At 50.7% G+C, this 26,063-nt stretch overlaps 1 protein-coding gene across 6 annotated transcripts in view; it reads right to left on the reverse strand.

Annotated features, from left to right (window-relative positions):
• The window catches only part of JDP2 (Jun dimerization protein 2), a 42,665-nt gene that overhangs the window by 16,310 nt on the left and 292 nt on the right, over positions 1-26,063 (reverse strand). For 2 of the 6 annotated variants that reach the window (XM_041759105.1, XM_041759110.1), the window contains exon 2: positions 14,898-15,121. In XM_041759105.1, coding sequence (XP_041615039.1) covers positions 14,898-15,121 — 224 coding nt within the window. The other 4 variants (XM_041759106.1, XM_041759107.1, XM_041759108.1 and 1 more) reach the window with 4 other exon arrangements.

Raw genomic sequence — 26,063 nt, forward strand, 5'->3', positions numbered from 1 at the left:
GTAGGGCATTTCGGGGGCAAGACCTCTGCAAGCCAGCAGGGCGAGGCCCACAGTTCCCCCCTTCTCCGGGGAAGGAATGAGGAAAGCCCAGGGGCCTCCTTCCAACACCCTCGCTGACCCCACCCCCACCCCCCTGGGGACCCCACAGGGGCCAGGCCCTCCCCCATCAGCATCTCCCCAGGGGGCTGAGCCCTTGGAACCCTTCTGCCCGCCTCTCCTGCCTTCTCCAGCAAGCCTCCCCCTCTCTAAATAGCCATGGTCTGGACCTCAGCTGTGAAATACGGAGCAGTTTCAGCGAACTGTGGGCAGGGCTGGAAGTGAAAATTCAAGCCAAATGGTCAGGCTAAGTAAGGCTCGAGCTGCAAACTCAAGTCCTCTCCAGGGATCAAGCAAGTAACCCTTAGTGAGGAGGAGGGCTGCATGGGCCTGGGGCCTGCAGAAAGGGCACCCCAACTGGCCCCACTGCAGCAGCGTGGGCTCAGCCTTGACAAATCTTCCAAGTTTTCAAGCCTGGCCGAAAATATGAGTTTTTAAGTAAAATCTTCCAGTTTTCAGCATTGACAACGAATTCCATCTTGAAAAGAACACTTCGTGGGCCAAACATCTGTGGGCTGCACCAGCCCCCAGGCTGCTGACTGACCACCCGCAGTAGGAGACAGACCCCAGCGGGCTTGGTCATCAGACACCTGGTTCTAGTCACTGAGATGTCCCATGCCGTGACCACAGGCCCATCAGTTCATGTCTCCCGTCCTGGGGCCCATCTCAAACAGACACAAGAGCTCCTCGTTCTCACTAACGTTCAAATGCCTCTGCAAGGTGGGTTTTAGGGGCCTCATCTCACGGGTAAGGAAACAAGGTGAAATGTCTGCCCAAGGTCACCAAGCCGGGAACAGACAGGGGCCCAACTCCGCTCCGTCATGTTGCCTTCCAGCAGTGAGCGCCACTGAAAGCTCCCCCAAGTCCTGGCTAGCTCTGCAGTCCCTGGGTTTTCATTCACCCCACCTTCAAGGGCAGTGTTGGCTTGGCTGGGTGAGGGGGGAAGGACACCTTTTCCCTTTTAACAAGTTTCAGAAATAGTCACCTCACAGACTCTTAGAGCCAGAAAGGGGAAGCCCCTAGGCCAAAACCCCACATTTGACAGATGAGGAAACTGAGTCCCGGGGAAGGAAGTAGATTGCTCCAAGGTTCGCACTTGAGGGTAGGGCCTGGGTCCTCATGAACAAGTCCAAAGGACAGTGCCTGGTCAGCCTCCTGGGGCCTCCTGGTTCTGCCTGACTCCCTCTTTCTAGAATTCTCTATGCTCTTGGATGCATAACACTGACCTTGTCTGTCCCCCTCCTATTTCTCTGGCCTCTCCTTTTCTATCCCTTGCCTTCCTTTCCCATCTCTTCCCATCTCTTTCAGGCTGATGTCTCCCAGGGTCCTATCCTTGGCCTGCTGCTTTTCTCATTCCACGTGTACCACCTATGGATCATCATTTTTATCTACTTGTGTGGTTTCAACGACCACCTATATATGAATGTCAACCACATCTTCATGCTCAGGCCAAAACATCCAACTGCCAGCCGGACATTCAGTGTGGATGTCCCTTAGCCTCTCAATGTCTCTATCCCCGATTGGCTACTTCCTGTCTACTCTCTACCCCAGGCTGGCACCACTGCCTACCCGTTCACTGGACTTAGACATTCAGCCCTCCCTGCTTGCTCACTTATCCTTCTCTTTATGTCCAATTTTGGCTATCCAAGCCATCCCATTCTACATTCTGAATCCTCCTCATATTTGTTCCCCATTCCTCTTCCCTAGCGCCACTTCCCAGGCCTTCTTTCTCTGTCTCCCGGACCACCTCCTAGGAGGCCTCTTAACCCCACATGGCCATGCTCCATCCTAGCCATTGGAGGGGATCCTTCTAAAATGCAAATCTGATCCAGTTACTGGTCTTTGGTTCTCATCACTCTCAGGATAGAGCTTAAGCTCTTAAATGTGTCAAGTAAGGATACCTGTGACTTGGCCCCACAAGATGTGGTCTTAGTTCTCATCTATCCTACCCCACACTCCATGTTCCTGCAACCCTGAGCCTCTCTATACCTCACACTCCCCTGGCCACATGTCTTTGCCCCTGCTGTCTCCTTGGCTTCCTTTCACCCTGTATATTCAGCTCAAGCATCACCACCTACAGGAAGCCCTCTTGGTTCTCATTTCTTCTGGGCAGGGGAGGTGGCCCTTTGCTCTATGCTGCCCTCCCCCTACCCCGTGCTGACTTTAGTTTCTGACTTTAGTTTCTGCCCTCTCCACTAAACTGGGAATCCAATGAGAGCACAATCTGTGTCTTACTGCCTTTGTATGTGCTCTGCACCTTGCGGAGTTTGTGACCCCTGGGAGTGTTCAATAAATGTTTACTAAAGGGAGATCTGATCCGCAGAGCTGGTGATCTGGGCAAGACTCCTGACTCCCAGTCTGGTGCCCTTTCCACTTCGCTCCAGATGCCCCCAAGGCCAGGCTATAATCAAACACATTCACCTAGGAACAAACCCACATGGTGGATGCTGTGCTCACTCAAAGCATCAAACCAGCCCAGCCAACCACCAGGTGAAGGCTTTGAACAAGAGCCGCCAGAGGCAATGGCTCCACCTGCCAAGATGATTCACTTGGCTCTGCTGGCTGGGGGCGCAGGTGGGTAGACAATTGCCCAGCGCACTGGGCATCTACAGGAAATGGTTAGGGGGGCTATAAACCAAGCCCCATCCTGAAGTTCTGGAACTGAGAAGACCTAGAGATCTTAGCACTCTGCAGCACCCACAGAGCAGGAAGCTCAAGTTCAAAGCAGGGGCATAAGTCTGCCTCCGTCCCCGCATGGATGGTGGCAGAACCAACCCGAACACCACCGCTTCCTGGAACACCTTCTAGAGGCAGGGAACACTTTTGTTCTGAACTGAAAGCCTGACGCTCTGCCATCAGCACTCACAGGGGGAATCTATCTGAACAGAACCAACTTCTCACATCTCAGCAAGACAAGGCATTCCCCTGACCTTGGCCCTCCCAGCCCCCTGTCCTCAGTAAGAACCTTCTGGGTTAAGAGAACCCATAAAACAATAAGTTGCTGACACTTGGGGCTGGTTTATATGAGCAGAATAGGGAAGGGCCATTCTCTCAGAGAGTAGTGGAGAACAGCCCATTTCCACTGCTAAGAAAAGACAGCATTGTGTTTGGAACAAAGCCTGAAACAGCCAGCTGGGCAAGGTGACACCCATTTGTGGATGGTCCTGCTGAGGAAAGAGCCAACACTGTTCCTGCAAAAGGGAGCTAGAGAGGCCAGGAGACATAGGAAAAATCACCTTGGCTGGGACAGAAAGCCTAGCATTGAAGAGAAAGGAGCTGATGATTGCTGGGAAATCCTTTTTGCTGGAGAAGAGCTATTTGAAGAATGATGGCTTTTGTTGAAATATGTCTATCTATTTCAGGCCTGTTTCATATTTATGGTTTGGTGAGGTTTGGTTTCCCACTAAGCCATCAATCAATTTTCTTGCCCAATTGACATTCGATTCAAAAGATGAGAAAGGGAGAAAAATAGTGGTCCCCACAAGACTCTCCCTCCCCCACCCTCAAAAGACTGGCAGGGAAAATCAATTTTCTCAAAAAGAGTTAATAATACAGTTGAAACTGATTCTTTAGCAACAGCAGTGTAATATGCCTTGATTATATTGGGGAAAAAAAAAAAAAGAGACAAGAGCTCCTGCAAAATGACTGCCCACAATTAAATGAAAATGCAGTTGTTGCAAAGAATATTCATGAACAGGGCTGTTCTGAAAGTCCCGAGTTGGCCAAAGTAGAAGAACATTTCAAGTGCCATCATCCTATTAAAGCCTTGGAAGTCATTTGTCTTTCATCATGAAGGTGAAAAACAAGGTCCTTGGCTTAATTATTCTCCACCAATGCAGTTCGGTTTAATCTGTATGCAGAGTGTGCAGCTAAAACACAGATTTCAGCCAATTTCTTTCAGGCATAAGGCACAGATAACAGACAAATCACTGAGCAGAACAGGCGACCTCTATTTCGTGGGTATTGAACTCTGGCTAATAAAAATCCCACCCAAGTGACACGGCCAGATGAATTCACAACCAAGGATACCTAGCCTGGAGGATGGAAGGGTTTTATCATGAGTAATATATGTAATGAAATGGATGCAATAAAAGTTGAGAGATGGGAAAGGAAGGGCTTTGCAGGACCCAGGCAGGTGGAGGTGGGGGTGGGGTGGAGGCAGACAGCTCTCCCAGCCCCAAGTTCTCAGACCAGAGCAGCCGTGGAGAACTCCAGCCAGCTACAGCAATGAACAGCTTATCTGATCCTCCCTTCCAAAACTATAAAGGAGCCGGCCTATTGACAAGCTCGGCAGCTTCAATAATTGGGAAGTCCCTTAGGGTGTGAAGGTTGGCAGCCGGGAGGATCTCAATACCTGGAAATAACTAGTTTGGAAATGTCTGCTGACTCAGACTGCAGCCTTGCCTTACACAAATTCAGGTAGCACACACATTAATGGACAGCTGATGGTGTGCCGGTCCCTCCAGAAAGTTTGAGATCGCTTTGGAGAAAAATGTGGCCTTAGACTCTGGTAAGCAATCTCAGAGACTCATTGCCTGTCGGAGCTGGAGAGGACATTACGGGTCATCTAAACCTGCAGTGAGCATCAGAATGCCCCTGAGGGTTTGTTTCATCACAGATTTCTGGACTCTACCCTCTAAAGCATCTGCTTTAGTAGTCTTGGGGTGAGATCCAAGAATTTTTTTAAAAGATTTATTTACTCATGAGAGACACAGAAAGAGAGCCAGGGACATAGGTAGAAGGAGAAGCAGGCTCCCTGTGGGGAGCCTGATGCGGGACTCGATCCCAGGACCCCGGGATCACAACCTGAGCCAAAGGCAGATGCTCAACCACTGAGCCACCCAAGTGCCCTGAGACCCAAGAACTTTTAATGCGCTCCCAGATGCTGGTGCCACTGCTCTGCGGCCTCCACTTTGAGTAGCACCAATGTAAGCCAGTGGAAGTCTCTTGCTCAAATGATACCACAATATACTAAATAGATAGACGGTATTTTATTAAGAGGCTCACACTGTATCATAGACTTATTATAGTCATTCAATGAGAACAATAAGATGTGATTGATGAAAACCTTTCACTCAGAGGTTATGAGGAGCAGCTACAGGTTTCTGACAGCCCCGGGATCGAAATTATTTCCATCTCATGGTTCCCTTGCACACACGGATCAGTAATTACAAGTGGCGTGTGTGTGACTATGGACATACGTAAATAACATTATATCAGCTTGCCCTGTATTCTCAAGATGCTCATCAGTTAAAGAGGAGTAGCAGAAAAAGCTCTGAAGTCTACACAAAATAGATTAACCTGGCACCAGGCATTACCTTGGAGGTGCTCCCCAAGGTGTTAGATTTGATAGCCAATAGGTATAAGCATGTGTGTGGATCTTGCCTTAAACAGCAACAACAAAATTATGCTTAAAAATGACTTAACCTCTCCAAATCTCAGTTCTCTCCCAACGAATGGCCCTAATGACACCTACAAACAGATCAAAAGAGATAAGGTCTACAAAAGCAGTTTGCAAACTATAAAGTGCATTGCTCACATGAGCCTTCTATCCTGGACCCAGATGTCCTCACTCCTTCAAAGACTTGCACCAGTTTATATTGTACCAGAGGTTTCAACCAAGGGCCATAGGCTAGAACCACCTGCCGGCCCCACCCAGACCAATTGAATCAGAATCTCTAGGCTCCATGTCAATATTTTTTTTAAAACACTCTCCAGGGGACTCTAATGAGTAGCCAGGATTACTCCATATTTCCTTGCAAGTTCCATACAAAATCCTGCCAGATTGCTCTCATTGCTTCTGGATGGCCGCTAGCATTAAAAAGGAAAGAGGAGAAAATGCCCCCAACCAGATCCTGGCTTTTTCACTGCTGTTGGCTTAAGAGGGCATTTTAATCACTCTGGCTACTAATTCTGGAGCCCTGCTACATGCCAGATGATTTACATGGTTATGTCTTTGAATCCTCCTCACACCTATGTGACACGGATATTATTCTTCCTCATTTAAAAAATAGCTTTATTGAGATAAAATTCACATACCAATTTGCCCTCTTTAAGTACACTACTCAATAGCTATTGTGAATTCACAAAGTTGTGTGAATATCACTACAATAAATTTTAGAGCATTTTCATTAACTCCAAAAGAAACTCCATGCCCCTTAGCTGTTACCCCCACCCCATCTCTCCCATCTCCCCCAGCCCCAGGCACCAGGGAAGTGGTTCTCCTTCCTGTCTCTATGGATTTGCCTATTCTGGACATTTCCTATCAATGGAATCTTGCAGTATGTGGTTCTTTGTGACTGGCTTCTTTCGCTAAACATAATTGTTTTCAAGGTTCATCCAGGTATAGCAAGTATCAGTACTTTATTCATTTCTATGAACAAGTAATATTCCACTGCATGGATATATCATATTTTATTTATCCACTCATCAATTTATGGACATTTGGGTTGTTTCCACTTTCGAGATATTATAAATAATACTGCTATGAACACTCATGCACAAGTTTTTGTGTGGATATGTGCTTCTTTCTATTGGCTATGTATCTAGGAGTGGAATTAATCTTTTGAGGACTGTTTTCTGAAGTGGTTGTACCATTTTACATCCCCACCAGCATTGCATGAGGATTACAACTTCTCCACATCATCACTAACATTTGTTACAATTTTTCTTTTGTATTAGAGTCATCCAATTAAGTGTGCCATGGTATCTCAGTGGTTTTGATTTGTATGTCTTTGATGGCTAATGATGCTGAGCATCTTTCCACTTGCTTATTAGCCATTCATATATCTTGTCTGGAGAAATGTGCATTGCTCATTTTTATTATTAAGTTGCAATAGGGAATCCCTGGGTGGCTCAGTGGTTTAGCGCCTGCCTTCAGCCTAGGGCATGATCCTGGAGTCCTGGGATCGAGTCCCATGTCAGGCTCCCTGCATGGAGCCTGCTTCTCCCTCTGCCTGTGTCTCCGCCTCTCTCTGTGTGTGTGTCTTTCATGAATAAATAAATTAAATCTTAAAAAAAAAAAGTTGCAATAGCTCTTTATATATTCTATATATGAGTCCTTTATTGGATCTATAATGTGCAAAAATTTGCTCTTGTTCTGTGGACTTTTTCCTCTGTGTCCCTTGAAGCACAAAAGTTTTTAATTTTGATGATGTCAAATTTATCTATTTTTTATTTTGTTCCTTGTGGCTTGGTGTACTATCGAAGAAATCATTGCCTAATCTAAGTTCACAGAGCTTAACAGCTATTTCCTTCTAAGAGTTTTATAGTTTTAGCTCTTATACTAAGCCTTTGAGTTAGTTTTTGTATATGGTGTGAGATAGGGATCTGCCTCCCCCATTTTTAGAAGGGCACAAACTGAAGCTCAAATGTCTAGTAACCTCTCCAGAGCCACACTGTTCCAATGCAGCCATCCTGCTTTGATACAATGCTTCCAAAGAGCCAAGGTTTTTGTTTTGTTTTGTTTTGTTTTGTTTTGTTTTGTTTTGTTTTTAATTGGTGGTGGCTAGGCGAAGGGACAGGAAGAAGGGCTATGGAGGCAAACTGTGCAGGGGCTCTCCATCCAGAACATGCACAGACACTGTGCTTAGTAAAGAAACTCCATGCCCCTTAGCTGTAGCTTAGTAAAAGCCACAGCCACGGAGCAGAGCACACTGAGCTCCAGCATAGGGCAAGGATGTGAGCAGGCTCAAGGGGACACTAAACCCAGAGGAAGCCTACGATCTGACTCCCAGCACCTCTGCAGCCAGCCTGAATCTGCCAGTAAGTCCCAGGTCTCAGAGCTCCAACCTCAGGCCAGGTGGTCTTGTGCCTTGGGGCACAGTAGAATTGAGACAGCCTTGGCTGGCCTCAGAGTTGTTCAGCCAGAGCTCACCAGTGAGATGACCCAGTTTCCCAAGTCTGAGTCCATGCTGCCAGTGGACCATGGGACACCAAAGAGAGATGGCCAGCACTGATGCAAGAGGCCACTTTGTATGGCTGCTAAAAAATGGTTCATGGGAATCCAGCAGTGATCTTAACACCACAGGAAACAAGATAGGGGTCACACAAAGCAGCTTAGGGGAAAACAGAGGGTTGAAGGGCCTTCTCGTTTACAGTTTGCGATGGTAACTAAAATTGGCTGCATTAAACCCGAATGAACAACCAGAAATAGGAAGGTCGGCTTGCTATCCCGAAATCCAGGTCAAAGGTATAACACATTGGAAAGGCCAGTGCTGTCAGAATTTGTGGTGTGATTCACTGCACACGGGCTGCAGCCCCTAGAAGAGGCAGTTTACAATTATATTGTGCTGGAGTCAAGGTCATCTCTTCACACAGTGCCTCCATTAATCTTCATGATGCAACTCAGTTGAGTATGAGTTTCCTCCTTTTATAGCTGAGGAAACCAGTGCTCAACAAGACAGCTGACTTATCCAAGGTCGAAAAGGGGATGAGTGAAGAGTCAGACTTTGAACCCAGAAGCTTGGATCCTGAGTCCAGAGTTCTTCCCCGGACCCAGAAGCAGCCCCTCTGGTTGGGAAACTAGGATGGTGCCCTGAACCCATAACACTAGGGACCTCACTCATCATGTCCAAAGGCAAAATACCCTAGAGGAGATGAAAGCTCAAGGAACAGCGTTTGAATCAATTACAAAAACTAACTTGTATAATTGACACATTGCAAAAGTGGATCCCATTCATACCTTGCATTTATTGTGTATCTTACTGAGGGCCAGGCATTACGTGAGACCTTTGACCTGCGTTAGTTCACTTGATCATCAGAGCAGCACTAAGAAGTAGGTACTAGTATCATCTTCAATTTAAGATAGAGAATCTAAGAAGGGAGCACCAGACTCCTTGAACTTTGCAGAGGTGTCTGATTTCTAAGGACACACAGATCCAGCCATGTCCCCACCACCATCTCTCCAAGGGACCCTGTCCAAGAACGACAGCAGGTGTAACCAACCTATGATATAAAACAGGAGTGTCAGAACCCTTGTGAAAGCTTAGGGTACTGCGTCGACGAGGACTCAGTAGCAGAGGGGCCAATGGTAAATACATCCAGAGCGGCCCTTAGCTCTTGCTTGCTCTCCCTCCAATTAAGCTATTAAAGGAAATTTTAAAAGCTAACGGCTTTTGACAATGTGCTAACAAAGTGACAGCACTAAAGTGGAAACTCAGGATTTCAAAGATGAGCTGGGAGATTCCTGTTCCAAGAAGGGACAGATTGGATCTCTCTGCCAAACAAGTATGAGACAGAAAAAGTGTCTGAGTCAGGGGGAAGAAGGCCAATGCTATTTCAAAGAGCCACAAATTAAAAACCAATTATGCAAAGCTTGCTAAAAAAAATGTCAGTGGGCTGCCTTTATGTTTTAAATCACTAAAAACACAAGCGTGCTTACGCCAACATTTACCCAGCACATCAGATGATTTGGGGCAACTCTGTATGCTCAGGCTAAACATAGGCGAACATTTTGGTGAACAAACTCTGGGACGACCACCTGTGGCTGAGAATGAGCACACCTTCCAAGAGCCCCCTATAGTCCATGGACTCAAACTCACACCTTGTCAAAGGTGAAACCCCCATAGTTGTTCTGTAGGGCCCCTACAGAAGTCGGGAAGTGACCAATGTGAAATTGCAAACAGCGAAGTCTCCCCTTCCCTGAAGATGATAAGGACATGGATCCAGTCGACATGTGGAATACAGGCTGGAAAGGCAGTCCATGATGGAATGTGCACACCTGAGTCCTCAAGGTGAAGCCCTTGGAATGCTCCCTGACAAGGATCAGAAGAGCCCGAGGAGAGGTATGAACGGTGAAAGTCATGTTCCCAAATGTAGCCGAGGAATCTCTGAGCCTACTAAATATACACCCTCCCTTGACTCTGCCCTCATAGTTTCTGAGCCCATGCACCCAGGGTGCGGACCTGGAAATCTGTATTTATTAAAAGTTTTCCAAGCGGTTTTGATGATTAGCCAAGTTTTAGAACTAATTGGTTTTTCATTGTGTTCCTTTTTGTGTTCCTTTTGTTTTTTCCTGCCTAAAGCCACTTAAGTGCAGCAGTAGAAAAACAAATGGACAGTGCTTGGAGATAAGAATGAAAGATATAGAAATCAAGGAATAGAAAGTTTAAGTGACTTGTTAAATCAACATAGCTAATTAATGTTTAAACCAACAAGCACGTATCCAACATGCAGTCTATACAAGGCACTGCACACAGTCTAGTAGAAATAAAAGGAAATGTAAGATGTCCTCCCTGTCTTGGGGGCCTAAACACATGACTCAGGCTCAAAAGTAGGCTGTGTGTAAGGCAACAGGGAGTAGTGGAGACTGTGGCAAATTGAAGGTGCTAATATGGTGAGCACTTGCTACTCAGCTCCAGCTTCTTGGTGCTTATAAGGGTGTGGGCCTAGAGAGGCCAGATCTTCTGGATTTTTTTTTTTTTTTTAAGGAGCCAGAAAGTCCACATTTCCTGGCTTTTAAATATAACAACTCATTCAATTAAAAAAAAAAAAAAAAAAAAAAAGCAAAAGAGCAAGAAAGAAAACCACATCATCAGGGCCAAATGAGATTCATCCGTAGGCTGACTCCTGCCCATGGAATGACAGTTTGCAGCCTCTTTCCTAAAAGGTCACCCAGTCCAAACTCCCTTGAACTCAAATGTCCTCTAGAGCCTGGCAGAGTGGCACAGAGGGTGAGGGGTCGGTCCCATCCAGCAAGTTAAGAGCTTGGGTTATGTGCATGTGCGTATGTGTGTGTGTGTGCCCATATGTGTGTAAGGGTGGGGCTTCTGGCCTCCCTGCCTTCCCCACTGGAAAGGGATTCCAGGCACAGGGTGTGGCTGCAGCAGCACACTCGGAGATGCCCTGGGGAGGACCACGATCTTCAGGCCAGTAGGGGCTGGCTGGTTGAGGAGTCCCAGCTAGAAGGGGCTATATAATTAAAAAGGAAAGGAAAGAAAACTCTAGAGAAAGCTCAAGAGCACCCTGTCTTGAAAAGGAATATTGGAAAGGCAAGAAGAACAAAGAGGTCAGGAAGAAGAATCAGCTCTAAAAATCCCATCCTCCAGAATATGACATCCCCAGATTCCCCGGCCAGCCAGCCAGCCAAATGAGCCCTCTGGCCACTCTCCATCTGCTTGCTTGCCTGAATCTGTCTTCACAATACTGACCACTACCTGACCTTTTACATTATCTATTACTTTGTGTATTTGTATTTCTGGATGCCCCCAACTCCGATGTGCAGCTCCAAGAGAAGGGGGCTTCATTTACTTTGTTTGTGGTTCAGTTCGCAGGGCTTGGCACAGTACCAAGCACATAGTAGTTGCTTAGCAATATCTGCTGGACAAATGGACTGCAGCCAGCCTCTTGGCACCAAAATAGTTTAAGTGTCAGCCACATAATAATAACAACATCAGCACAAAGCACTTTATCATTTACAAAACCTGTCGTTTAACTTAATTCCCCCAATTTTCTTTTACCAAACTGCTTCGTGTGTTTGGCCACGGCCCAGGAGACCGCTGGCCTCTGCAAGGTGGACCGCCTGTGAGCCAGCTCAGGCAGAGCTGCCTGCACAGCAGCCGGGCTGGCTCTCTCTCCTGAGCCTGGGAGACTACGACGACGACAAGGCTGCAGGAGTGCAGGGCTCAGCACTAATGGGGCCATGTCATCAAAATGATCGAGTGTTGTGGAGCCAGGTTTGTCTGGCCTCCCCAGCACAACAGCAGGCTGATTAGAAGCATGCAAGGCTATAGAGGGCCTGGAGTGGGTGGGCGACACAGCATAAAGTGAATGCTCTGGCTCTCTAAAGTCAGACTGCTGGGCTGATTTCCCAGCTACATGACCTTGACCTCGCTAAGTCTTGTTGACCTCATCCGTAACGTGGGCATAAACCATGACAATAACAATCCAAAGTGTTCAATGAGACACTTCACAAAGAGCACCCAGCACCATGCCCAGTGCGTGTCTCCCAGCAACAGAGACAGCACCACTCTAGCAGCAGCAGCAGCAGCAGCACCCCCAGACAGCCCCAGCTCTGCCTTGTTCCAGCGGAGTGATCCTGAGTGGCTGGACCTCTTCCTCCCTGGACCTCAAATCCCTCTTCTTTCAAATAGGGAGAACATAATCGTCAGGATGGGGTAAAGAGGAATAAACAAGTTCAGGGACACCTGGGTGGCTCAGTGGTTGAGCATCTGCCTTTGGCTCAGGTGGTGATCCCCAGGTCCTGGGATCGAGTCCCACATCAGGTTCCTGGTAGGGATCCTGCTTCTCCCTCTGCCTGTGTCCCTGCCTCTCTCTATGTGTCTCTCATGAATAAATAAATGAAATCTTTAAAAAAAAAAAAGTATATATATTTTTAAAAATCATAACTTCAGCACTTAGCACTGGGCCTGGTGCATCTTAAATGCTTAATAATTGGGAACTAGTATCTTAGTATCTTATTATTCTTCAAGAAACTTCTACTAGTCTAAAACACCAATGTGAAAATCTTCCAAAGGCAGTTCGCCATATGCAAATAAATCTTGGGGACAGAAGGTTCTCCAGCTGCAAGTTTCTCTCCCCGTCTCCTTTATTTTTCAGTTGCTCTAAGAAGGACCCTCCCCCAATCTTCGGTCTGACCTAGGAAGCATTTGGAGATCAGTGCCCAGTGCGGGCTGACCTCGCTCCACGCCAGCACAATCTGCGCTGCTCCATCTGCCTCTTCGCCCCCACGGTGCCGGTGCCGCAGTCTGACAGCGAGGGAGGGGACATGCAAATACGCCCTAAAAACGGCTTGTTATTTTCACGGCCTGGATGGTGCGGCGTTTGTGGGTGCCTGTGAAGACAGCACGTCACTGTCAGGTACAGGGCATATGCCACTAATCTGGGGGAGGCTGTGAAATGTAAAAATACCCAACCCAAATAAAGCCCTTTTCCAAAGAAAAAGAAAGCTCCTCCGGCGCCCTTTGCAGAAAGGGAAGAGGTGGTAACTCAGCCCCCAGGCAAATCCCTGCTGGGCCAGCCCCTGACCAAGGCACCTGGCTCTTCTATTGGTCCCACAACCTCAGCACCCCAGTGAAACTGCTCAGCTGCTGGTTTTAAACAGCAATTCTACTGTAACGACCCAGAAACGGATGCTTTCAAGTTATGAGCCTGGGAAGGGGAATAGCAAAAGACCAAAGACAGGGGCCCTCCATAAAGAAAACAGAGCACTAAAAAAGCCAGGAAGTGCTATTAACAGCACATTGATTTACAAAATCAAGTCAGAAGAATAATATAATCACTATCAACTTTCATCTTGTACTTAACAGTCTTTAATGGGCACCTACAATGCACCTCATCCAGGTGTCTTCAGTGCAAATGTCTCCAGCGGGAGCCAAGCCCATTAAGGTAAAGGAAGGCAGCTTGTGGTAACAAAAGCAAAACCAGCATTGTAAACAAAATCAAGAACAATAAGGAGGCGCAGGACCTGTGCAAACTGGAGGGAGGAAAGAGGTGAGGTGGGACTCTGCATTCCATGTAGCTATTGCCAGGCCCGCACAGGGTACAATGTGACCAGATCTCCCAATTTCTTAATCAAAGATTAAAATCCAAATTTGCAGGTGAAATGTTGGTTCAGGTTTCTTTTAAAACACTGTGCGGGCCAAACAAAACACATCTGAGAGCCAGATCCAGCTCGCAAAGGGCCAGTCTGCCACCCCCTGACCAAACCCCCAGTGGCCCCTCTTTGCAGTTTTGATGGTACTCTTGGGGTTTGGGGCAGGGTGAGCAGAGCAGTAGCTGCATAATAAACCCTATGCAGTACCCAGACACCATTACCCACTCAAGAGTCCCTCTCTCCTGGATGTCCAGCCCTCTGTGCTCCATGCCATGGGATGGACCCACATCCAGCTGCACCTTCGCCTATGAATGAGCACCTATGCTTAGCGGCTTCCCACATCCTCCTCCCCTCCTCCCTCTCCCACCATTGGCCCCTTCTCCCTTCCAAGTCAGCAGCTATTCTGCAGGCTCTAAAGAAATGGCCCTGCTGGGGACTTCAGTGGGGCAGGTCTCTGGACAAACTGCCACCTCTGGGGAAGTGGCTGGGGGCGTGTACAGCACTGAAGCTCACCCACGCTGAGGACTTCTGCTTCTCACCAGTCCCCAGAGAAACGCTGCTCTTCTGCAAGGAAGGCTTGTGGGAGCTGCAGCCTCAAGGGACCCGAGGAGGGAGTGCTTCACCTGTGGGTCCTCGACAAACATCATCTAAAGCAGACGGTGCTGAGTGACCGCCACCATGCCCATCCCTGGCAGCTGCTGGGGGAAGAGATGCCACACCACCCCTTCCCCAAGTGCCTACCTTCAACTCCAGCCTGTGGCCAAGAGGGGTAGAGGCAATGATGTGACTAACAATAATAATCTTTAAAGATAATCCACGATTGGCATTCTCTTGTATAGTTTCCAAAGCATGTGCATGTTTCCACGATCTCCCCTGATCCTCCCAACATCGCAGAGAGACTGCCAATATATCATTACTCATTACTGTTATTAATCACTCTTTGCCCCTGGAAGAACCAGACACAGGTTCAGCATCCTGTCCTAGCCCAGAGCTTCTGAAACGGTAACATGTCCATGAATTCCCCCGGGGGGAGATTGCTAAAATGCAGATTCTGATGCAGAGGTTCTGGAGCGGGGCGAGATGCTGCATCTCTAACGAGCTGCAGGGTGACATCGATTCTACTGGTCCTCAGACCCCACGCTGAGCAGCAATGCTTAGGTCACTCGGTGAACGTGGGCTAGACACTGGGGCTGTAACCCGGGTGTCCTATGCTTGGATTCTGCCGGGAGGAACAAGGCTTGCTCACCTCACTTTTCACGGGTTGGGGCCTCTTGCCCAGTTTCACCTCCAGGAAGTGCAAGGGAGCGATCATGGCCCCAATGTTACGGATGTCGGCGTATTTCAGCTCCTCTGCAGTCAAAGCCGAGCCAGGGAGTCCGGTCAGGGGGCCGAGCCCTGGCAGAGAGCCCGCAGTCACGGAAGGGTCTGGAATCTGCCCAGGCATCATAGCAGGAGGAGCGGCAGCCCAGCCTGGAGTGGGTGGGAGAAGACAGGACATACATTGTCAGCCAGGTCTGGGGATCCATGAGGGGCTTCAGCCCCCACGCCTGGCTGGGGTCTCTTCTTTCCTTTTACTAACGTTGCCCTGAACCCCTTCCCTACCCAGTTGCTCCTCCTGCCCTTAAGTCCATTCTGTTATAGAGGGGAGCTCTGATCAATTAATTCCCATCAAAGTTCTTCATGGCACGGAAGGCAACGCTTAACCCAAGCACAGGCCACATCGATTCAGTATTTGCTATGTGCTTGGCACTGAGGTAACCCTCCAACAGTCCCGCGAGACGGAATCAGACCCATCACACAGAGGAAGAAGCCAAGGCTTAGATAACTCGCTCAAGACTGTACACAGTTGAAAGTGGAGTAGCCAAGATTTAAACTGCAACATACTGCCGCCAAAGAAAACGGGTTACAATGGTGGGATCTCAAGCACCTTCGCACCTGTTTGAGAGGGAGCTATTTTTTGCTCTGGCACGGTGCCTCCCCTCAAATCACACATCCCTTTCTGCATACTTGTTAAGACACCCTGAATACGAAATGAAGCAAATCAAAGTTCAAGGTAAGTGTGTGTGTGAGTGTGTGCATCTGGTGTCTATGGGGAAGATATTGAGGCAAAGATGAAGTACATGAGCATGTGCTTTCCCAGTGGAGCCCGGGGATCAGAAAAGTCCTCCCAGTCCCTTCTTTCTCAAAGCAAATACATATTCTTGCTCTGCCAGACCCAGGAGGTGTGCAAAGGAAGACAGATTCAGGCATGAAAGAAAGGACTAAGTTAAACATGGCAATACCAGAGAATTCTTATTCCGTCTTTCTGCTGGGAGAAGCTCGTGGATAAGAAATGGTCACTTCAGGACACGGCAGTAAAGAGAGCATGTCTGCCCAGAAATCCAGGCTTATCTGGTCCTTTACAGGGCTCGTATCTATCATCCATCCAACCATCCATCCATCTATCCACCCACCTTTCCCATTGTTGACCACCAAGAGCCAGGAGGCACTGAGAATATGGAGATCAGATGTGTACAGCCTGGTAAGGCACATTTTAGTACGAAGCTGCTCCTGGATTCCAGTCCTGCAAAGGGAATGTCTCTCCCTTCCCACCTCTCTGCACAGGGCCAGAAAATCAAAACCTCAACTGGCCTGGAAATCCTGGAGGAGCTTTGTCCTACCCTTCCATCTCCATCAGTCTCTTCCCATGGAGAGGGATGTATATGGTGGGACAGGGGAGATGTGACATCCATTGGACCACACTTCCCTCCTGGGCGGAATTAATGTTCTCATATGGCCACTGTCTTGGGCTTACTGCCTCCCGTAAGAGTGGCCCTGGGGGGGGTTACCCACAACTCTCTTTCCCCATGAAGGCTTCCAGGTCTAGATTGCAGGAGAGGGGTCCACTAGGGACCCCTTTTGGCCACAAGTGCATACCATGTTCTCCATCTCTGTTTCTCTTTTAAAGGTGAAACGGGAGCACCTGGGTGGCTCAGTCCATTCAGTGTTTGCCTTTGGGTCAGGTCATGACCTCAGGGTCCTGGGATGGAGCCCCATGGTGGGCTCCCTGCCCAGGGGAGAGTCTCCTTCTCCCTCTCCCTCTGCCCCCCACCCCCACTCCACTTGTGCTCTTTTGCTCTCTAAATAAATGAAATCTTTAAATAATAATAAACAAAGGTGAAATTTGGTTCCCTATACAACCCTGTGTCCCTTTCTCAATAGGTCCTGCACTCTGATGGGAAAAGCATGAGAGGGGTTTGTACCCTCAAAACACAAAGACTTCTGCTGGACATCACTTTCCTTAAAGACACACGCATGTGAGTGAACAGCGGACCTGCCATTTCACCAACAGTACCCCAGGGCACCTGCCTATGAAGCTGTTTGCAGAGCTCGCTGCTGCATACCTGAGTTCACGAGGTACCCCAAGCCCTTTGTCTGTTCTCCACCTGCTCTGCCTCCCACACCCAGGTCCTCTTCCCTCCTTAGCACCTAGTGTCCCTCGGGCCATCTCAGAAAAGGATCTGAGACTCATTCACATCAAGTTATAGTCTTAGAGCTGGAGGAGGCCCTGTACTTATCTAAACCACATCCTCATTTTGCACATGAGGAAATTAAAGCTCAGAGAGGTGAAATGACTTGCCCAAGGTAACACAGGGGGAAAAGCCAGGGCTGGACTCCTGGTCCCTGGGTTTTAGAACCAAAGCTTTCTCACCCTGTCCTTTCTGTCTCCCCTCCTAGGGTTCAAGAGATATATGTGCAGATATTAATGACCTTTTAATGATGGACTTTGAGACACTAGCCCCTAATAGAAGATCACTCTCTTGTACAGAGGACCCTCTACTCTGCCTTCCATGCAGATCTAAGTTTAGGAAATTCCCTGAATAACCCCATGGTACAACCAACTCAGCTTCTGTTTATTTTCATACAGATGGTATAAATGAGATACTAACAAATGATCCCAAAATATAATGGATTCTTTGCTACTGTGGAACCCCCTCAGAGGGGTTAGTACCCCCTGGGAGCAGCAGCCCCATAAATTCTTGCCATTCCTGCTCCCCTGTGAACCCATCCCAGTGGCAAGCCTCACTCAGAGGTAGCCTGGGTGGGAGCCTAGACATGGCCCCTGAGACATCCCATATGTGCTGGGTCAAGGTGCTATGACCCTCCCTAAACCTGAACTGGACTGAAGTCACCCTGCCACACTCCAGAGCCAGGCCTGCAATGCAGAGAGGGCTGCAGGTTTCCACACCAGAAGGTGGCTCTGGAGCAGAGTGGATGAGCTACATGTTTCCCAAGGCCTCCTCCAGGGAGAGTGAGAAAGGGGCCAATGGAAGGATTCATTCCTAGGTGGCAAAGTGATGCCTGGGCCCAGCCATGTGAACACCTCACAAGCAGAGGGGAGTGATTTCAGGCTATCTGATCTAAACTGACAAAGGTCACTCATATCGCATTTCCAGAAGAGGAGAGAACCTTCCAAAATCCGCTCTGCCAGACCTGAACTGATGCCACAAAGAGTCAGTGACTCCTGTCACTGGTCAGTGGTGATGCCACCACCCCCAAAAGGATGCTTGAGCTAGTCAAAACAGACAGGCAATGAAAGGCTGGGAAATGCTCTGTGCCTGGTGCTTCTGCTAGATACAAACACTTAATGGGATGGGGACACCACACCTCTGGTGTGCAGCCAAGCAAAAATACAGAGCAAAATCTCCTGCTTGGCCAGAAGCCCCAGAACCTTCTCATACTATAAGAGCCAATTCCTGTGGGGGCAAAAGATGCCATGTGGCCACTCAGCAAGCATAGGGGTGATTTCAAGGCAGAAGCCCCAGTCATGGCTGGTTGCTGTCCCATGGCACCCCAGTGCCTAGCAGCACTGCTGGCCCAGAAAGGGTAATTAACAAATACTTGCTGAGCTAATGCATAAATTAAAATGAATGAACGAATGAGTGAGTGAATGAATGAATGAACAAACAATAAAGAAGTCATGGTGGAGCAAAATTCAGTAAGTGGGGTAAGGATCTATCTCTGGGAGTTTAGATGCTCATTATCCACCTCCAGATTATTTGTTCCCACAGTAGACCCCAAGAAAAATACTCCAGAGGCTTCTGTATGTTTCCCCTGCCTAAGCCATCTCAGGAAGATGGAAGCCAGACCCCACTCTATTCCGGGAATGATAGGCTCTGCTTGCAGCTTCTGTTTATTTTCATACAGATGGTATAAATGAGACACTAACAAATGATCCCAAAATATAATGGATTCTTTGCTACTGTGGAACCCCCTCAGAGGGGTTAGTACCCCCTGGGAGCAGCAGCCCCATAAATTCTTGCCATTCCTGCTCCCCCGTGAACCCATCCCAGTGGCAAGCCTCACTCAGAGGATCAGACGCCACGCTTTCCTCTGCAGAAGCAAAAAATCCCGCTCCTTTTCCTCCCCCCAACAAGGGCGCCCCTAACTGCTCAGCTACAAACCACAAAGTCCTTAACACATGCCATTCCTAGCAGACAATCACAACAGCTGACATTCACCAGCGCGAAGTCATCCTAAACGGCTCTGGGGTGGGGGTGGGGGGGGTGTTGGGGCAGAAGATGGAGGAGCTGGAGCGGCTGCCTTTCATAACCGGGTCCTCATTAACTGGAAAGAGCTGGCTGACGATCCAAGGTTGAAAGGCAACTTTGGTGATTTGAAAAATAAAACAATTTGATGTGATTTAGGGATCTATAAAAATGGGGGCGGGGGGCAGTGGCAGAGACCCAACAGCAGCCAGGAGGAATTTACCCACTTCAAGGAAGACATAGGAAAGATGACAAGAGGTGAAATCATCTCCCCAACTGTTTGTTCCATACGGAAACAATTTAGGAGGAAAAGGAGAGCTAACGCACTAAAAGCTTTAGGGGAAGAACCCGGAGATTTTTCCCTTCAGGGCCCAGAAGGTCGGAATGGAAGATAAATATGCTCCATGTCTCCATTAGTAACTGTGATGCATAAATAAAGAGCAAGCTCTATATGTTGCCAGAAGACCAAAATTGGCAGATGGGGGTTGACCTCAAAAGACAGGCCCAGAATCCAAAAAGATCTGGGCGATTGGGGACATTGACCAGGAACAACTTGGAAACTAGCCAGCGAAGAAAAACTGGGTAATGCAAGGATCCGAATGAGACTGACAAGTAAGGCGTGAATGAGATAGAAAATGCTCAGGAGGTCATAGTGGACCCTGAGCTGTTCTTGAGCCTAAGATTTGGAGAAATGTGACGCAGCTCCCTAAAAGTGGGCTTGGAAAAGACAGGGACCAGACGGGTCCAAGAGGTAAGAACCTCAAACAAAGATGTGACAGATGTGACATCTGTCTTTCCCTGTTCTGACGTCCTTGGGGGCTCACAGGCACGCTGTCAGGGTGCTGCCGTATACAAGCAGAAGAAAAGCCATAATACACTTCAGTTCCAGATATTGGGTCGCCTTGGAAGATACTAACATGAACAGTCAATTTGGCCAAAAGGAGAGGTAGAGGTAACCTAAGTTTTCCCCTCTGATCTTCCTCTCTTGGTTACTGTATATAACCCTGTAAGATATCAAATTTTTTTCAGTGCAAATATCTACAAATAAGTAACAATCTTGCAGTGGTGGGTCAAGCTTGTAAGGGGCTATTCTTGTTAGAAAGTGCCCAGTAATCATCATCGTCAAATAGAACCGCAAAGACGGACGAAAGGGGGACGGGGGCAGATTAAGAGAAAGTTAGAATCCACATCCTGAACTCTCTGTCCATAGAAGTAAAAGTTTAAGGGAGGCTCGAAGGTCCCTGGGCCTCTTTTGAGAAGGCCGGCCCCGCACCCCCTCACCCAGGCAAATCACTGGCCTGGCCTGGCGTTGGGAGCCAGGAATTGGGTGTGTGATGAGGGCAAAAGGCCCAAGGCCACAAAGCTCAGCATTAAGAGAAAGTGGAAGTGAGTGGGGGGCAAGTTAAGGAGTAAGACTGCTCCCAGGTCAGGCCCCAGGGACTCTAGGGCAGTTAGAAGTCAAGGACAGGTAGCCAGCAACTGAGAATCAGCCCCAGGGGGTGGGAGGTCTTGGGAGCCAGAGCCTGGGAAGATAGATTCCCAGGAGGAAAATGGGAAGGGAGGGGACAGAAGTCCCTGGGCAGGAAGGGGTGGGGGGCAGCAGGCCAGTGATCACAAAACACAGTACTAACTATCGTGAATCTTGGAGAGTTAAATAGCAAACCTGTTCTTGGAGCTACGGAATCATCCAGAATGATCTCTCTCCTGGAATCTGAAATGATGTGGGTAAATCAGTTTCCAAAAGATAAGATGATCCAGAAGGCAAGGAGGAAAAGAATGGAGAAATCTGTGAGACTGAGAACAGGGGTGGCGGCACAAGGGTCTCCGATGGTTGCCTCAACTCTGCAGGGGAGGGGGGGGGTTGCCGGTTAAGAGTAAGAACTTTGAAGCCCGATCAGCTGAGGGTGACTGCAAGCTCTGCCCTGTACTAGCTGTGTGACCTTGGGTGAGTTCCCTAACATCCCCGCAAGTCACTTTCCTCAGCTGTAAAGTGGGAGTCATAAATAATGTTATTTGCCCTGTAAGGCTGAGAAGTGGATTAAATTAGCTAATACTTGGAAAGTACCTGGAACCGCGCCTGCACCTAGTGAGCGTGAAGTCAGTGTAGTCATGAAGGCCTTCCTTCCTGGAGGGATATCAGTGCTGGATGACCCCTCGACATCCCTTCCGCACACTTCCCACCTAGCATAGATCTCCCTCTCCTATGGCTGTGAAAAGGATTCTTCCCCAGAGGGCTCTCTGCCATCCCACTTTGCAGCTGTAAACCCCAACCTGCAAGACCATCCTGCATCCAGGCCAGTACTGCAGAAGAGAAACAAAGGATGCCAGATCGGGGCGCCTGGGTGGCTCCATAGAGAGAGCGTCTTGCCTTTGGCTCAGGTCATGATCCCAGGATCCTGGGATGGAGTCCTTCGTCAGGCTCCCTGTTCAGCAGGGAGTCTGCTTCTCTCTCTTTCTCTCTCTCTCTCTCTTGCTGCTCCCCTTGCTTGCGCTCTCACTTAAATAAATAAATAAAATCTTAAAAAAAAGAAAAAGGATGCCAGATCAACACTGGGTACAAAGTTGCAGGAAGGAGGCCCAGCATCTGTCCTTTGCCTTGGTTTCTCCTAAGGTTTCCTCCAGGGACAGAGATCACTGGCAATAAGACATGACCAGTGTCTTCCACCCTTGCCTCTAGAGGCAGAGGGCCAGCATCTTCTGTGTCTTTGGACCTACTGTATTCCTGCACTGCTTAGGAGGGGTCAGTCCTTATATCCTCACAAGGAGAGGATGAGGGGTGATGGGGATGGCAGGGATTGGGAGAAGCCACCCGAGTGACACACTGGCATGCATGATCCTGGCAGAACCATCTAGCCATGGAAGAAACTGGAACGTCTCCCCCCAGGAAAGATTCTTCCCTGGAGACCAGAGACATGCTTTTGATCAGGCCTTGCCTGTAAACACAGCTTTCTCCCCTGCCTATCGTAGGTGCTCAATAAATACACATTAAGGCATTTCTGCCAAGATCCTTGTCCTAAATAGCGAAGAGCTGAGAAGATACTAGCATTGGGTAAGCTTTCCATCCTCTCTTCCCACCTCATCTCATCTCTGCTCATCGGTGTGAATAGTTCATAGTATGATACATAACACAGACAGGCACATAGTGTGTGACAAATTCTTGGCCCTTTTTAAAAAATACCATTGGCTAGCTAAAGCTTTGGAAATGGAACTCCACAAATGGAATCCCATGGGCTGCAGCAAGAAAACAGACTAAAAATAAATAAATAAAATACAAAAAAAAAAAAAAAGCCAGAACGGTGAGCTCTGGCCGGGCCTCCCACAGCTAGCAATGAGTGTAAAGAAACACAGACTGAAAAATCCAACCCTGGGTCGCTAAGGCATTTGTCTCTGCTGAGCTTCGAGAGGCCAAACCACACACACGCACAAGAGTGCACACGCGCGCACACGCACACGCACACACGCACACACACACACACAGGCACACAGAGCTTGGCAGCCCGTAAGTTCCAGAGCTGGTAACACAAGCCACGGAACCGACTGCCAAGACAAGCAACAGAACGAGCCAGGCCCAGTTTCATTGGCCACCATATGCTGCATATGGCCCGGGACGCAGCCAAAACAGTGTTCTCACCCTCCTCAAAGGCATAGGAGACCCTCTGTTTTCAAACACACCTCCACAGAGCCTTAATTAAAGGAAAATGGAAAAATAATGTGTCTGCTAACCACCCCACCCCACCCCCAGCCTATATAGGTATGCACACACACATACCCATACACATTCACTGTATTTTTCTCTTCCTCCCATTTCGGTTTCAAACATAATTCATTCGTATGGAAAAAAAGCAAACTGCATCCTGCAGCAGAAAAGCAGAAAAGAATGTAGCTTGCCCTCAGCCCTGGCTCTAGTTGCTCAAGTTGAGCTGGGCAGAATGAACACAGAGCAGGCCAACCTGGAATCACACGGGCCCCTCTCTTCCAGAGCGCAGCTGGAAACAGAGACACCGGTGCGAGAGGCGGCCTGCTGCAATACCAGCAGCCCCGCGACAAACAAGGCCCAGAGAGCCTAGCCCTGCCCATCCTGCCAAGGATTCTGCAGGTTGGAAAAGATGCCCACAGGTCCTGCAAACAGGTGGGGGAGACAACACACCCTGGTGGCTGCAAAAGCTAGTTATTAAGTAGAGAGATCCTCGACCAAATCCTTCCTTAGGGGACACTGTTAGCACTTACCAACACATCTCCTTGGAGGTGACTGCAACCAACCTAGGGGGAAAGTCAGAGGCCTCAACACGCATGCCTTCCAACAGCCCTTCAAAATCTCACAGCACCCAGCTCTTCAGGAAGATTCTGGAGCTGCTGGCAGCTCTGAACCAAAGCCAAAGAAGAAGAGGAACAGAAGAGTCTTTGAGAAATCTGTCCTCCCTATTTTAAACAAGGCAAAACCTTCACCAGCCAGAGGCACCACGAGAATAGATCTTGCTTCTCCGCCCCAGTCCTCAGGTTTATATATAAAACCAGAGCCATGCTCACACCTGATACCTGGTTAAACTCTCCCCTAGAAACCTGCAAAGGAAGATAAGGCGTCCATCCAAGCTGCAGCCAGATTTGCTGGAAAGATGAAAGAAATGGGAGGTGTTTTTAAAAACCCTCAGGGAAAGGAGGTGGGCTGGGGTGGGGAAGGGAGATGATACGGGAACACAGTTCATAGCAAGGGCTTACAGGACAAGCAGGCATCCAATCACAGTTCAAAGCTTCAGATGAGATAGATGCTCCTCAGAGTGAGACCCTGAGGAGAGTCCACCAAGACTGACACCTGGGTACACATACCCTCACAGCCCGCAAGCCCTTTTTCTGAGAGACAGACCCCAGCACGTCTGCCCTGAGCACACGCGGTCAGGTCATAGCTGGATGCCCTGGACTTACACTGTAGCGAGAGCCTTACACTGAGCAAGGGTCAGGCAACGTTGCAACTGGAGCTGAATCAAGCGGTCAGTTGAGTTCCTCTGCCACCAGCCTCTCCAGCTACGAGGATGGCCCATCCATCCCTCCAGGAGAGCCAAGACCTCCCATCTCTCCGGCTCCTCCCACTGACCCAGGCAAAGCCTGGGTCGGCCACCCCAGGGTCTAGGGATCCAGGCCCTATGGCCCAATCCCTCAAGCTCCTTTGAGGGGCGGGGCAGAAGACAGTCTTCTAAACTGGGCTGGGCAGCAGAGGAGGGGCAGGTTACCTAGAGGAGCAGGCTTCCTTCCTTATGTAACCTGGCTTGGGAGCCGGGGCGAGCCCCCAGGGGCCCCCGGGCCGCCCCCAGGCCCGCTCCCAGCCCGGAACCCCAGAGCAATGGCCCTGAGAGGAGCCCCCTTCCCTGGACCGAGAGCCCCGGCGCTTCTCCAGGTCCTCGAAGAGCAGCGCTTCCTCCCAGCGAGGGGGGTGGGGGCTGGCACGACTTGCCAGCAGGTCCCTGTCACCCCTCCACCGCCGGCACCCTGCACCTGGCCTTTCGGCCTCCATCCCCACGTCCCACCGCCCGTCTCCCCCCGCCCCCGCCCCCGCCCCCACCCCGGGCGGATTTCTCCCCCACTCACCCGTGTTCCCAGCCGCCCGAAGGGAGCACCTCCCTGCAAACGGGCGGGGGAGGAGAGCGCGGCGGGGAGGCGGAGGGAGCGCCCCGGGTGCCCGGGGAGCGGACGGAGCCTCCCGTCCCAGGGCGGGAACCAAAGGGCAGCCAGCGGCTCCCCGGCGCGGCGCCGGCGGCAGAGGCCCGTGCTGCAGCGCCCCCCGCCGGGACGGAGCTCGCGGGCCCCGGCGGCTGCGGGAGCCTCGGTCCCCAGGTGCCCGCGGCCGGCGCGCCCCTCCGCCCCTCCGCCCCTCCGCCCCGCGCGGCCCGCCCCGCCCCGCGCGCCCCGCCCGCCCCGCCCGGCCCGGCCCGGCGCCCCCGGCGCGCGCCCTCGCACCCACCGTGCACAAGCCGCGGGCGGAGGCGGCGCCCCCGGGGCCGGGGCCCCGCTGCAGGCGCCGTGCCCACGCAGCGCCGCTGCCGCCCGGCCGCCGAGCTCCGCCCGGTGCCCAGGCCCGTCCCGGCCCGGGAGCCGCCGCGGCGCCAGCCCCGCCGCCGCCGCAGCGTCCGCCGCCAGCGCCCCCCGTCGCGGCCGCCGAGCGTCCCTCCCGCAGGCAGTGGCGGGCGGCGGGACGGGTTGCATCAGCCCCGGCTATATAGCGGCCCCTGGGCGGCGGGGAGGGGTCGGGAATGCGGAACCCGCCGAGCTGCCAGCTCCAGACGTCAGAGGGGGACGGAGAGGAAGGGAAGGAGGGGACAGGGAGGAGGGGGTGTGGATCCGGAGCTCACACCCGCTGACCTTCACCTCCCCCGCCGCCCCGGGCGCCCGCCGCCCGCCGCCCGCCGCCCCTCGCGCTCCTCGCGCCGCCCCGGGCGCCCACCCCGCGGGGAGCGGGACGCGGCGGGCGGTTATGTAAGAGCATCCCCCGCGCAGGGCTTCCAGCGAGGCGGCCGCCGGCGCCCGGGAGAGGGCAGCGGAAGGGCGGCGGGACGGCCCCGGGCCCGGGGCTCCGGCAGCATCCGCAGCCTCGCCCCAGCCCGGGCTTCCAGCGCGTTTTCATCCTCGGACGTTGCAGGACCGAGGGCGAGAGAGGGGAGGAGGGACCCCCCCCACCTTAGCCCACCTGGCCCCGGGGCTGCCCGCAGCGGGCTGCCTCCTCCGCGCCTGCGGCCAGAGCCCCCGGCCAGAGCCCCCTGCGCTCTCTGGGACGCCACAGGCTGACCCCTGGGCTTCCCGTCCGGCCCCTGCGGGCTCCCTTCGGCCGGGGACACTGCCCCGAGCAGACCCAGCCCTCGGCCCACCCCGGGGCCTTCTCCCCCCATTAGGGCTTC

The sequence above is a fragment of the Vulpes lagopus genome, chromosome 6 (assembly GCF_018345385.1).
Source record: "Vulpes lagopus strain Blue_001 chromosome 6, ASM1834538v1, whole genome shotgun sequence".
NCBI lineage: Eukaryota > Metazoa > Chordata > Mammalia > Carnivora > Canidae > Vulpes > Vulpes lagopus.